Here is a 12284-nt window from a genome sequence, read left to right on the forward strand (position 1 = left end):
AACTATTTCGATTGTGTAATTGCGCTGGAAACCAGCTGTGAGGAGTAGTCACTTTGTCCGCGGGAGGACACCTCGGGGGCAATACGACCACTAATCTGCTTTTTGCGGGGAATCTGGGTAATGTCATCAGACCCAATTATTGACCCTAGCGCATAAAAAGCAACCAATAGACCAACGAGCCCAATAACCGGGCCTTGGGCTGGCATCGTGGTGCTGTAATGTCTATGCTGTGCCGGGTCGTAAACTCCTCCTCTGAAGTTTGAATAGCGGACGTTGTATGGCGTAGGGTGGCCAGATTGCATCATACGATTTTCGTGCATCCGTTTCTCGTTACGAATGTTGCGTTTGAGATGCTTATTAAAATCAAAGTGAGGAACGTCATCCGAATTAGAGTTTCGCGGAGAGTACCCATGTGCTGTAAAAGGTGCTCGTCTGTGTGACGGCTTGAAATTATGCATAGGTCTAGGAGAGGCGGACTCTGACGGCACAGATGTGTCATAGGATGCTCTTTTGCTAGGATCTATGAGAATCTCATAAGACTTTTTTATCTGTAGGTATCTCTGATTCTTGGTCTCGATCTCTTCTGGACTCAAATTCTGTGATTTTAGCATGTCCGGGTGATATTTCAAACTTAATTTGCGAAAGTTCGATTTGATTTCTGAAGCAGAGGCGTTCCTTGATTTGAGATTAAGGTTATTATAATGGTTGATATGATTATGACGAACAAACGCACAAAATTTCATATGAGGTACCAAGGGCCTCAACGTAAGGCCAGGGCTGACATTAAGAACCATATGCTGCATATTGGGATTTCACATTGAACTTATACTTGGTCTTCAATGGACGGACAAATATTTCTTTTCCCCTCTTGCTGCTAATTCCGATAAATAAATAATTTAGTCGCGACGTTTTAACAATAGTAGCACAATAGAACGCCTTATTAAGAATCTTCGGTTAGGTCCAGCTCGATCCAGCTTGGCCAAGCCAGCTCTTCTATTAGGATATGTCTTATTGCGCCAACGAGGAATTTCTCGATCTTGCCAATATTTCTTAAAATAGAGCCTTGATTTAGAGAAGGAGTGTCTTGATAACTTCCGAGTTCTCCTTCAATTTTTAGATTGCGAATTATGTCTATCCTATCGCGCGATGAGAGGACCGTGGGTGGTATTTCGGACACCGACGACTTGCGCGAGTCCTGACGAGTCTCCTCAGCTGAGTCATGGGCAGTTTCCTCATCGTCGATGTCGCATAAAAAGGTAATAAACACATGCTTTTGTACGTATGCCACCACTGCCAGAGAGTGGATCTGGAGGTCAGTAATCTTCAGTCGAACGGGGAGCTTGATAAATTCGTGGGTAGGATAGTTGATTAGTAGGTTACAAACCACCTCGATGTATATGTCGGAGTTAAGTTTGAAATCAAGACTGAACTGTATATCGTTGTCTGATCTCCGGGTGTCTTTCTTTTCTGGCTCCCGAATAGGATTAGATTCGGGTTCCTCGTGGATTTCCCGCAAACCAAATGCTCCTAGGCCCAGGCCATAGGAGTTAGTTCGTGGGAGCAAAAGAGACCCGCGAGGAGTTCCCACCGGGCTCGAAAGACCCCCAACCAACACACTCGCCGGAGAAGGGCTTCGAGAAACATCGAACTGAGCTTTAGAAGATGCTTTTAGAGGTGTAACCGGTACTGGTTTGGGCTTAGGCGGCGCGATTGGCTCAATTTCGGAATAGAACTCCTCAAACGGCTGATCTATATCTCTGATTGTGAGCTCGGGAGATTTGTGTCCCAAAGAGAATTTTACCACCTTCAGGCCACTCAAGTAATCAGGAAGTGCGATTGATGAGAATTTGTCATTCAGAAAGTGCAACAATTGGGAATTTATGTTGGTGTCATTCGCAATGCTCTCCCAATCAATATCGAATGACATCGTAATAAATAATAATTTTCCGTCTGTTATTTTTTCTCGTACATCTGCAATGCTGAGATCTTCATTGGTGAGACAATTTGTCCGTTTCCAGTCCACTGGGAAACAAGGCAAAGGTGTCGGCGTCATGTTCATGAACATGGGAGGTCCGTCTACTATCCCAGAGACTTACGACTTCCTTTATAGACTATTTTCCGACGGAGATTTAATTCCATTTGGAAGATTCCAAAACTTCATTGCTAAAATCATTGCAAAGCGCAGAACTCCGAAAATTGAGTCCCATTACAGAGAAATCGGAGGTGGATCGCCAATCAGGAAATGGTCGGAGTATCAGGCTCAAAAGGTGTGCGAGAAGCTCGATGTGGAGTCACCTGAGACCGCACCGCATAAGCCGTATGTTGCCTTCAGATATGCCAACCCTCTAACCGAGGAAACTTACAAGCAGATGCTTAAAGATGGAATCACAAGAGCTGTGGCCTTTTCCCAGTACCCTCAATTCAGTTACTCGACCTCTGGTTCTTCCCTCAATGACCTTTACCGCGTGTCCAAGCAAGTCGACCCTGAAAGACAGATTGAGTGGTCCGTGATTGACAGATGGCCAAAGAACGACGGTTTGACCACGGCTTTCGCCAACCACATCAAAGCTTCCTTAAACGAGTTCCCTGCAGAGACCAGAGACAAGGTGGTTCTTCTGTTCAGTGCGCACTCCTTGCCAATGGAAATTGTTAACAGGGGAGACTCTTACCCAGCAGAGGTGGCAGCCACTGTGTACTCGGTGATGGAAAAGTTGAATTTCTCGAACCCCTACAGGCTTGTTTGGCAGTCTCAAGTCGGACCTAAGCCTTGGCTTGGAGCTCAGACGGCAAAAATTACCAAGAAGTTGGTGGATGAGGTTGACGACTCGCAAGCTCCTGGCGTAGTCATTATCCCGGTTGCCTTCACTTCCGACCATATCGAGACTCTGCATGAGATTGATATTGAACTGAAGGAAGAACTTGACGCTCCTCACAAGATGATCAGATGTGAGTCCCTGAATGGAGACCCTGTTTTCATTGATGGGTTGGTCGAGCTGGTTAAAGACCACTTGAAACAGAACGAACGCTACTCCAAGCAACTGCCTCTGGATTATATTCTTGGAAGCGGAGATGCCAAAAATGTTTTCAAGCACCCATCCGAATTGTTTGGTGAAAGAAAGTAATTCTACTGTATATATCACAAGCTTTGAATTATATTAAGCTATTCCTTCTGTCCTGGCCTTTGGAAACCTTGCTCTATGAAGGTTAGCACCTCGTCGTAGATTTTTGTTTTCGGCGTGTCTTTCTCTCTCCTCGTGGATTCCTGCTTCGGTATTATCTCTTTTATCACAAAAACAAGGTCGTTCCATTGCTCTTCGTCGTCAACTTTGATCAACCGTTGATAAAGTTTGCCAACCAACTGCTGCTTGTGCTTATCCTTGTCCAAGAACGGAACAACAAACTTGATAATCTCCTTGAACGATTTCCTCGAGAGCTCGAAATCAGCCGCAAGTCCGCTGAACATGTCAATGAACCCATTGTATATTGCATTGTCTTTGGTAGCAAGCTCAGTGAAAAACAACTTGCACATATCAACAATTCCGGGATCCTCGTTCACATACAATTTTGCCATTTGTGCCAGTTGACCTTTGACCTTAACCTGACCAGCAAGAATAAGGAAAGTCACCGTCATCAAACACGTCCTTTGAACCATAATATCTTTATCCTGAAGACGGCCATATAAGAAGTCTTTGCTCGTGTCAATGACGTTGTTGAAACAGACGGCCATATCACCCAGCCCAAGGACTGCGTTACTCCGAACAACAGGGTCCTCAGATGTTTCCATTATCTTGAGAAATAGAGCAAGATTCTCTTCACAAAATCTCGAAGAGATGCACATCAGTTTGGACAAACAAAGGATTGCTTGTCTTTGTAATCTCCTGTCGTTGTAGTCTTTTGGATGTGTGACAATTTCTTTAACGAGAGGAACGAATTGAGCCAACACACCAGTCTCGCTGTAAAGCAGCTCCTTCTCCTTCACCACTTGCACTGCATCTGTAAAATCATCTTCAGTGGTACCTCCGATCATGTCCAGCTCATTCTGTTGCTCGGTTTTCTTGTTTTCGGATGCTATCTTTCTATTCTTAAATTCAGTCTCACATTTCTCTAGATGAATGATGGTTTTCAGCCCAACGTGGCCAATAAGGAACAAGAGCTGCGAAAGAGACACCACCTTGTCGTGGGACTCATCAGATTCGGACGAAAATACATCGTTGGCTTTGGATTTCAAAATATTGGAGCAGACCACATCGGGACATGATGATATGACATATATGGAGTTGAGAGCCTCTTCTGCCATCCCAAACCAGTTTCCATCTGCTGTATACTGCAATAAGGCCGCTGAAAGTCTTTGAATGGCCTCGTCCTCTTTGGTCATTCTATAGCCGTTTATAGAGGCCTTAGACGGCACGATTCTTCTCAGTGCTATGCACGAAAATCGACAGAGAATCCAATCCGTGTTTTTATAGTTGAGACCAACATTCAAAATCAAATCAAGCCCCTTCAGTGCAATTTCATGGTCTGCAACAGAAAGCATGCCGAGAATTATTATTGCGCCTCTCTTTTGCCGTTTCGTGGAAGTATCGCTGCTGAAAAATTGCCACAGCACCTGAACAACATGATGGTCGATGTAGTTCTTGGTATACAACTCGCCTAGAAGCTTTTCAAGGGACGCCAGATCGGCAACAGAGGAGTTGAATGTGAGTTTGATAAGGTTTGACGCAAGATAAGATGATCTTTGTACCATTGATGATTTTTCGGGGGCAGTCAAATAGAGATTTTTGTAGCATTCTATCAGTTTGTCGACAACCATATTACCATCCTCGTTGCTTCCTTTCATCCAAATCAAGTGCAGCATCCTTTTGATACCTATTTGGCAGTTCTCAATTCCGTACGCGTCTGCAAGAACAAAGAATCCCATGGATTCGATAACCTCATTTTTGGACCTGGAATACAATAACTCGCAGCACAATGTTGTAGCCTTATGGACTAGCTTGATGAACTCAACAGCATCAGCATAATATTGATAGGTGAGAGAAACCTTATTCAAGACAGCAGGGTCGACATTGGCCAGCGAGGTAATGATTGATGTCTCTGTCTTTTTTTCTGATTCGGACTCTTTATTAGTTTCTGCTTCAGACTTCTCAGACTTTTCTTTATCTGTTTCATCCCCCTCCTCGATATCCTCGTCATCGACATCCATTTGGTCGTCGTCGCTGCGGTCTGCATCGGTCTCATTCTGCTCTCCTTCTTCCTCTTGATTTTCTTCATCTTCAAATAAGTCAGGCTGTAACTCTTTAAGCTTTTCTTTGGTTTCTTCCAAACGCTTTTCCCAGACAGTTAGCTCAAGCCTATCACCATGCATGACATTATAAGGATGAGTCAGTATCAACGAAGTAAGCAGTTTGATACAATTTCTGCGCACAATTCCTGACCGGTCCTCTAAATGCCTCACAGCCAGTTTAGTCCATCTTAGTCTTCGATCAACAAACTTAACAGTCATCTCTGTCAACTTTGTAATCGCCTGTATTGCCCTTGAGCGAACGTATGGGTTGATATCGAGAAAGCGGTCCTCCAAAAGCTCCAGAAAACTATCTGCTTGTGTTTTGTGCTCATCATACTCTTCTTGTGACTTTGACAGAGTTGTAATTATGTTTCCCACTGCTTCGACAACTGCACACCTCAAGGTAAACGAGTTGTTATCAAGGAGCTGAGCCACCAAAGATATTTGCCGCATAACAATTTTTGGACTGAGTTCTGAAAGCTTGACGATGAAAGTGCTGATAGCTTTAGGACCATTTGTGTCATTTTCATTGAATTGACGCCCGCTCACTTCCTTTAAGATTTCGTCTGTCAAATTATGGTGATCGTAATGCCTACTCAAAGTGTCAAGAAGCTCTGCCATCACGGTACTGGAATGCTGGAAGTAGGTCAAATGTTGCAGAATAGCGTTTTGGACGTGTGATGTTTGACCATGGAGTTTGATCGCCATGCAGATAGCTTTAAAAGCGTGCATCTTAACGGTGACAACTTTTGCTCTTTCGGGACTCTCCAGCAGGGCGTTCACCGGGTTCAGAAATAGGGTACCAACGAATAAATTGCGTTCCGGGGTTGTTTCGAATAACAAATTGAGTTTGAGTTTGAATACATCGATAATGGACACGAGAATGTTTTCAATAACGCTGTTTGTCTTATTCCAGTGATACTTCCCCTCGGAAGTCTTTAAACTTGTTTCTTCTCTTCCTAGGTATACAAGAAGAACGTGGATCAAGTACCCATACAATTCTAAAATCTTGCGATGTGTAGCGAACAAATCAATGTCTCCGGAGTTGACCACTTGGTGTGTCTGGCTAGTGTGGTGCGACAAGGTACTGGATATCAAGTACGCTAGCTTGTATTGAAGGCGGTTTTCGAGTTGTGGATAGCAATGCGTCAGGTTCATCAGAGGATCCCAGAATTCCTCGTACAAGATCGCATCGCTTCTAACGGCGAGCTCCTGTGTGACAACTTCCAAAAAATCTTCTGGATTCCTATTCCCATCAATCTCAAAGGCGTCAATGTTGTCAGCAAACGATGTCAGCGTTTGCGACAAGTTAAAATCAACTTCCATGATATATTCACAATAAAATAAATCGCGTTGTTTATGTTTTTGTTTTAAATCAGGCAGTGAGTACACCCAAAAAATTTGACAGAACTAAATCATCTTTATTTCAAATGTCTGAAAGAAAAGTGATCAATAAGTACTACCCTCCAGATTATGATCCCTTGAAGGAGGAGAAAGTGAAAAGGGTGCGAAAGCCCGGTCCCGCAGGATGGCCGACTGTGCGATTGATGATACCATTTTCCATGAAATGTCTGAACTGTGGTGAATATATTGGAAAATCAAAAAAATTCAACGCTAAAAAAGAGAGCACTAGGGAAGACTACTTAGGGATTCGCATTTTCAATTTCCATTTCCGATGTCCACAGTGCTTCTCCGATCTGGTCTTTCGAACTGACCCCAAAAATGGAGATTTTGAGTGTGTCTCAGGCTGTAGACGAAATTACGAGCGAAAAGAGGGCAAAATCGCAGCAGATGAAACCATGGACGATATTGTGAAACGACTAGAAGAAGAAGAGTACAGGGAAATGTTGGCGAAGGAAGGAAAAAAAGAGAACGAAGAAACCGCTATGGAACAGCTTGAGAGACGACTTAATGAACAACAGAAGGAGCAGGAGGCGACGGAGGAGATCGAGGAACTTCAAGAGAGACACCGACGTCTTGAAAAGGCTAAGCCTAGAATTCTGGAGGATCAAGAGTTGCTGGATGAAAAAGAGGCAAAGCTGGCTTTCAAAGCAAAGTCGCAATCCAACTCGCTGACGGTGAATCCCACACCGGAGGGCAATCAGATTTCGCTGCTATCAGGTTATTCGTCGTCGGACGACGAGACAGTTACGATAAAACGAAAGAAAACATCTTTGGGAATACGGAAAAAAGTCAAGGTGTAGCTGACTCGCTATTTTTTGTACACTAATATACACGGGCTTAATCTTTCAACTTGGCGTAGCCCTTAACCATGGCATTACTGACACCCACGCGACGTCTCTCCAAGGCTAACAGTAAATCTCTGAGAACCACAGATTGTTCCTCGCGAGCTTCTCTGTACCGTATACCATTGTCTCCACGAACGGTCACAGAATCCGATTTGGCTGAAGACTGCATCCAGGAATACTTCTTCTTGGAGCCACTCATCATCAATGAAGCTGTAAGATTGGTCTGTTTGTGTTCTGCAATCAGGTCTCCCTCCTTTTTGTCCTCATCGAGACCCAAGGCCATCCTTCGTTTTAGCCGTTTCTCTTCTCTTTCTTTCTGTTTAGTGGCAATGTCTCTAAGTGCTTTGGATATTTCTGACTTTGTACCGCCCGATGATTGTTTTTGTTTTGTCCGTAATCCGCGCCTTCTGTGTCTCGAGACCACAAGCAGATCCGTCACTAGACTAGACATGTACTCCTCACAGGCGCTCGACATGAGATTTATCAACTCCTCATCAAACTCCATTCGTCTCATTCCTTGTTCTTCCATTGTTTTGTTCATGAACCAGGCAACCTGTCCTGGACGAAGAAAGTCGTTGGGACTGAGTTGACGCCTCGAAACCTGTAATCCGCCCATCATAGCTTCTTCTTCAGCACGAAGATTGACTCCTGCTGCTGCCACTGCATCTGCAAGCTCCTCGGGATTTTGCTCACCAAATCGTCCTGATCCTTTTTGTCTTCCGGGTGCGCGACGCACTTGTTGTGTTGGTTCCTGTTTTGGTCTGTTTCGTTGACTATCACCAGTCTGATCCATTATATCGTTAAAATAATCCATATTAGGCGATCCGACTGTGGAGATTGCCACCCCAGCGCCGTCATCGGCTCCACCTCCTGGTGTAGCAATTTGGGGAGTGCTGATCCTGCTTCCAGAAGTGGATCCGCCTTCTTCCATAATGAGTTGATTGTACCAAATATTTGTGGCAATTACTTTTATAAGATTCACCGGGTAACCTTAGAAAACAACTAAAAGATTGGCTGTGTTAAAAAAAAATTATTTCAAATATTTCAAAGTCTACCATGTCCTCTCGATCCAAGATCATTACATTCCAAGGACACAAGAACTTCCGGAACCGTTTAGTGTTTGCTACACTTAGTGGAAAAACAATAAAAATTGAAAAAATCAGATCTGATGACCTCAACCCTGGTCTTAAAGACTACGAAATCTCGCTTCTTAGATTAATAGAAAATGTCACAAATGGATCTGTGATAGAAATCTCATATACTGGTACCACGGTCGTCTACAGGCCCGGTCTCATAATAGGCGGTGACTTCGTCCACCAGTGTCCAGATGGGGTAGCATGTGGATATTTTATCGAGCCAATGTTATGTCTTGCACCATTTTCCAAGAACAAATTTTCAATTTTATTCAAGGGACTTACTGCTTCCAAGGAGCATGTTGGCGTGGATTTCATTAAATGGGGACTTCTGCCGGTGATGGAAAAATTTGGAGTTCGTGAAGTTGAACTACACACTCTCAAACGTGGCTCCCCTCCGCTGGGAGGTGGTGAAGTCCATTTAATTGTCAATTCGCTCATTCCGCAACCTGTCACCATTCATGTCCTTGATTATCAGAAAATATCAGCAATTAGAGGCATTGCTTATTGCACGAGAGTCTCGCCGTCTGTGGCTAATAGACTGGTAGATTCCGCTCGAAGTGTGCTCAAGGCCACAGGTTGCGAGGTGAATATTACCACAGATGTTTGCCGTGGTGAGATCGCGGGGAAATCGCCGGGATTCGGACTCACTTTGTTCACCGAGTCCAAAAAGATACCTTTCAGATATGTGGTGGAGGATATAGGCACTGGAGGCGAAACACCAGAGGATGTTGGAGAACGTGTTGCATTGAGTTTACTGGAACAAATTGATACCAGCGGATGCCTAGGACGGAATCAGCTTGAGTTGGCCTTTCTGTACATGGTCATTGGTAAGGAGGATATTGGACGATTACTCATAAACAAAGCTCAATTCGACGAGCAACTGGTCGTTTTCTTGAGAGACATCAAAACGGTCTTTGGTACCCAATTTTATTTCAAACAAAGCGACGAGTTCCAAAATTCCATGTACGCAACCGTCAAAGGTACCGGTTTCATAAACGCATCCAAGAAGATCGCATAAACTCTTGTTGTTATTTTAATGGCATATCCTGAAGATCATTAAACACTCTTTGTAAAGAATCTTGCTGTAATTCCCCGTACTTGACTTTTTCAAGGAACCAGTCTTGAAATGTTTCAGAAACAAGGTATTTCGTCTTTTGAAACAGCCTGAATTCGGTAAGGAATGTGGATTTTACAAGAATGATGTAAGAGAGAAGATTGTTCAGTTCTTCCACCGATTCAGTCAAGAGCTTGACAAGTTTGTCCACCTCAGACCCTCTAATGTCCGATTTGATTTTTATTTGGAAAAGTCGTTCATTCGTTTTCATTATGCGGTTCAAAAGAACGTGGATTTGTTTTTCAGAAGCGTTCTTGAAATTCCCGAGCCTTTCAATAAGGAAGTGCAATGAGGCCAAATAATCTTGTAGCTTCCTGAAATTTTCGAGTGTATCCGAACTCAAGGTTGTCAACTCATCATCTTTAAGTTGCTTTGTTGTGGTGAAATATTTCATGACCTGCTTCAGGATGGTGTTGATGATAGACATGTTTTGGCTTTCTTCTGGCTGTGCTTCAGAGATTACCATGTTCTCGATACCATAAAGATTTCCACTGTTTGAAGTAAATTGTCCCAAGTAGTATGAAAAGCGCTGATGATCTTGATACAACGCCAACTCTCTTTTTTCCATACGTTCCACCAGAATGCACAATTTGGACCAAATGTCCGCGAAAGTGCTTAAGCTCAAGTTGACTGTCTGTAAGTTCTCCATGAAGTCAAGTTTGGTATGGTCAACAGGGTTTTCGTTCCAAATTTGCGTGATATTATTGACAATGCTATCGTTATTGACCGTTTGCTCGGGCACTTGCGTTTGTTCCTCGAAATCAGGGTCTTGGTCGTTCAGACCTCTCAGTACCTGGTCAAAATTCATTTTGAACCGCTTGGGAAGGTTGATCTTAATCGATTCGAATTCGTCAGTAAGCTCAATGTTTGCGAATTTCTTCCAATTTGAAAAATCGTTAGGGACCGTCAAGAACATGATCACCAAATTCTCTTTAGAGAGTATCGGGTGCTTGCTTAGCTGGTAAAGGAATCGCTGTAAACTGCGCCTTCGCTTCTGCAGGAAAATAGAATCAGTGGAAGATGCTACTAGATCGTATCGTTAGTAATGTCCAACAGGGAAGGCAGGTAGGAAATACTTACACAACTTCTTGGGTGGCAACTCTGGGATTAGTCTGTAAGGATATTTACGCCACAACACTTCAAGAAGCCAGGCGAAATCACTGTATCTTCTGATAATTTTTGTTTCTGATCCGGCAGGCTTGTCGTTTTGATAGAACTCGGGAGGAAAACGAAGATTATGGCTAATGAGGTAATTGATGTGCTTGAAAACAAGGCCCTCTTTTTCGGGGATTTCTTTGACTCGGATGATGGTTTTATCTTCTGTGTTATGGTATCCCAAGGGATTGAAAGATGAAACCAGCTCTTCCGACCAAACAGAGTCTTCTTTCAAATCCACTTCTTCCTGGTTTTCGGCGTCCAAAGACTCTGGATTAGCTAGCGGGTCTGACGATGCCGCAGATTGATCATGATACAACTCACTGCCATTCTCTTGGCGACGATCAATATTCATCGCAGCAAAGTTACTGGCAAGGATGTCGTTGGAGTTGTAAGAACTCCAGTTATTATCTTCCAAAACAGAGGATTGAAGATTCTGAATGCCATGTGTGGCAGGCAATGCCCATGGGTCTTTGTCCATTAATGGATCTGCGGCTCCAAAACTGTTTTCTGACATAAAATGAAAACAAGGCTTTAATTAATCTGTTCGCTTTTTGTAGGAATATTTTTATATGCGATAGGTCAACTCTCGCACAAAAATAAATTCACTCGTTTATGACTTCAGCCTCCAACAAGAATACTTTTATATACCAGCAGGTTGATGCTTTCGAAGGACAGCTCAGGGAACTCACAAATTCAATTCAGCAGTATGAGCCAAGCGTTGAGGTTGCTGCCAAACTGGTGGCCACTATGGACACGATTAACCAAGAATTAACCCAGCTTGAAAGACTGCATGAATTAAAGCGAAACCAAGTATTTGAACAGAGCAAAGAAAATCTACGACTGAACGATGGAATGAGAAATATGCTTACATCACTGATAGAATGTCGAAAGGAATTAAGTGATTTACCCAAGTTAAGTACTCATGAGCAATTGCAGCTGGAGAATTCGGAGGAGACCAGGAAACCGAAGCTGGATGCCGTGAAAGAACTTGTAGCATATGCCATGAAACTCGCCAAATTTTCCAAAATTCCGCGCACATTTGATGGTTTCCTCTTGCCAAATAACTTTATCTGGCCCGGTGATGACAATATGAGACGAGGAATGCTCGCGACAGCGTCTCTGATGCCAGAAAAAATCGTGCGGCACGAGAATGGTGAGCCTGATGAAGAAGAGGATATTCAAATGAAAGATACTGAAGAAACACAAAAACAAGCAGTTGAAGACGATGATGAATTTGTCCCTGAACGTCGTAACAGTTTCAAAACCTCTGCGAGCCCTGAAAAGAAGGACGCGGCCGCAATTATGGCTGGCATTGATCTTTTCGATGAAAGCGACGATGACTGAGC

General features: G+C 43.5%; 9 protein-coding genes across 9 annotated transcripts; 4 read left to right on the forward strand and 5 right to left on the reverse strand.

The window, feature by feature from the left end:
• Positions 1–2: 2 nt before the first annotated feature.
• On the reverse strand, positions 3–794 carry HPODL_04128 (uncharacterized protein; the record flags this gene model as incomplete). Its single annotated transcript, XM_014078912.1, has 1 exon — positions 3–794. The coding sequence occupies one exon, from the start codon at positions 792–794 to the stop codon at positions 3–5; it is 792 nt and encodes a 263-aa protein (XP_013934387.1).
• Positions 795–940: 146 nt separating this feature from the next.
• HPODL_04129 (uncharacterized protein) lies at positions 941–1927 on the reverse strand (the record flags this gene model as incomplete). Its single annotated transcript, XM_014078913.1, has 1 exon — positions 941–1927. One exon carries the CDS (start codon positions 1925–1927, stop codon positions 941–943), a length of 987 nt encoding a protein of 328 aa, XP_013934388.1.
• Positions 1928–1976: 49 nt separating this feature from the next.
• On the forward strand, positions 1977–3122 carry HPODL_04130 (Ferrochelatase, mitochondrial; the record flags this gene model as incomplete). Its single annotated transcript, XM_014078914.1, has 1 exon — positions 1977–3122. One exon carries the CDS (start codon positions 1977–1979, stop codon positions 3120–3122), a length of 1146 nt encoding a protein of 381 aa, XP_013934389.1.
• A 38-nt stretch (positions 3123–3160) lies between these two features.
• HPODL_04131 (Condensin complex subunit 1) lies at positions 3161–6607 on the reverse strand (the record flags this gene model as incomplete). Its single annotated transcript, XM_014078915.1, has 1 exon — positions 3161–6607. The coding sequence occupies one exon, from the start codon at positions 6605–6607 to the stop codon at positions 3161–3163; it is 3447 nt and encodes a 1148-aa protein (XP_013934390.1).
• Positions 6608–6711: 104 nt separating this feature from the next.
• On the forward strand, positions 6712–7485 carry HPODL_04132 (uncharacterized protein; the record flags this gene model as incomplete). The annotated part of the gene is made up of 1 exon (XM_014078916.1): positions 6712–7485. The coding sequence occupies one exon, from the start codon at positions 6712–6714 to the stop codon at positions 7483–7485; it is 774 nt and encodes a 257-aa protein (XP_013934391.1).
• A 37-nt stretch (positions 7486–7522) lies between these two features.
• Positions 7523–8461, reverse strand: HPODL_04133 (Transcription initiation factor TFIID subunit 4; the record flags this gene model as incomplete). The annotated part of the gene is made up of 1 exon (XM_014078917.1): positions 7523–8461. The coding sequence occupies one exon, from the start codon at positions 8459–8461 to the stop codon at positions 7523–7525; it is 939 nt and encodes a 312-aa protein (XP_013934392.1).
• Positions 8462–8586: 125 nt separating this feature from the next.
• HPODL_04134 (RNA 3'-terminal phosphate cyclase-like protein) lies at positions 8587–9684 on the forward strand (the record flags this gene model as incomplete). Its single annotated transcript, XM_014078918.1, has 1 exon — positions 8587–9684. One exon carries the CDS (start codon positions 8587–8589, stop codon positions 9682–9684), a length of 1098 nt encoding a protein of 365 aa, XP_013934393.1.
• A 10-nt stretch (positions 9685–9694) lies between these two features.
• HPODL_04135 (Sorting nexin MVP1) lies at positions 9695–11452 on the reverse strand (the record flags this gene model as incomplete). Its single annotated transcript, XM_014078919.1, has 2 exons — positions 9695–10806; positions 10861–11452. The coding sequence occupies 2 exons, from the start codon at positions 11450–11452 to the stop codon at positions 9695–9697; spliced, it is 1704 nt and encodes a 567-aa protein (XP_013934394.1).
• Positions 11453–11550: 98 nt separating this feature from the next.
• On the forward strand, positions 11551–12282 carry HPODL_04136 (Mediator of RNA polymerase II transcription subunit 4; the record flags this gene model as incomplete). The annotated part of the gene is made up of 1 exon (XM_014078920.1): positions 11551–12282. The coding sequence occupies one exon, from the start codon at positions 11551–11553 to the stop codon at positions 12280–12282; it is 732 nt and encodes a 243-aa protein (XP_013934395.1).
• Between the last annotated feature and the right edge of the window lie 2 nt (positions 12283–12284).

Source organism: Ogataea parapolymorpha, chromosome V (assembly GCF_000187245.1).
Source record: "Ogataea parapolymorpha DL-1 chromosome V, whole genome shotgun sequence".
NCBI classification, from domain to species: domain Eukaryota; kingdom Fungi; phylum Ascomycota; class Pichiomycetes; order Pichiales; family Pichiaceae; genus Ogataea; species Ogataea parapolymorpha.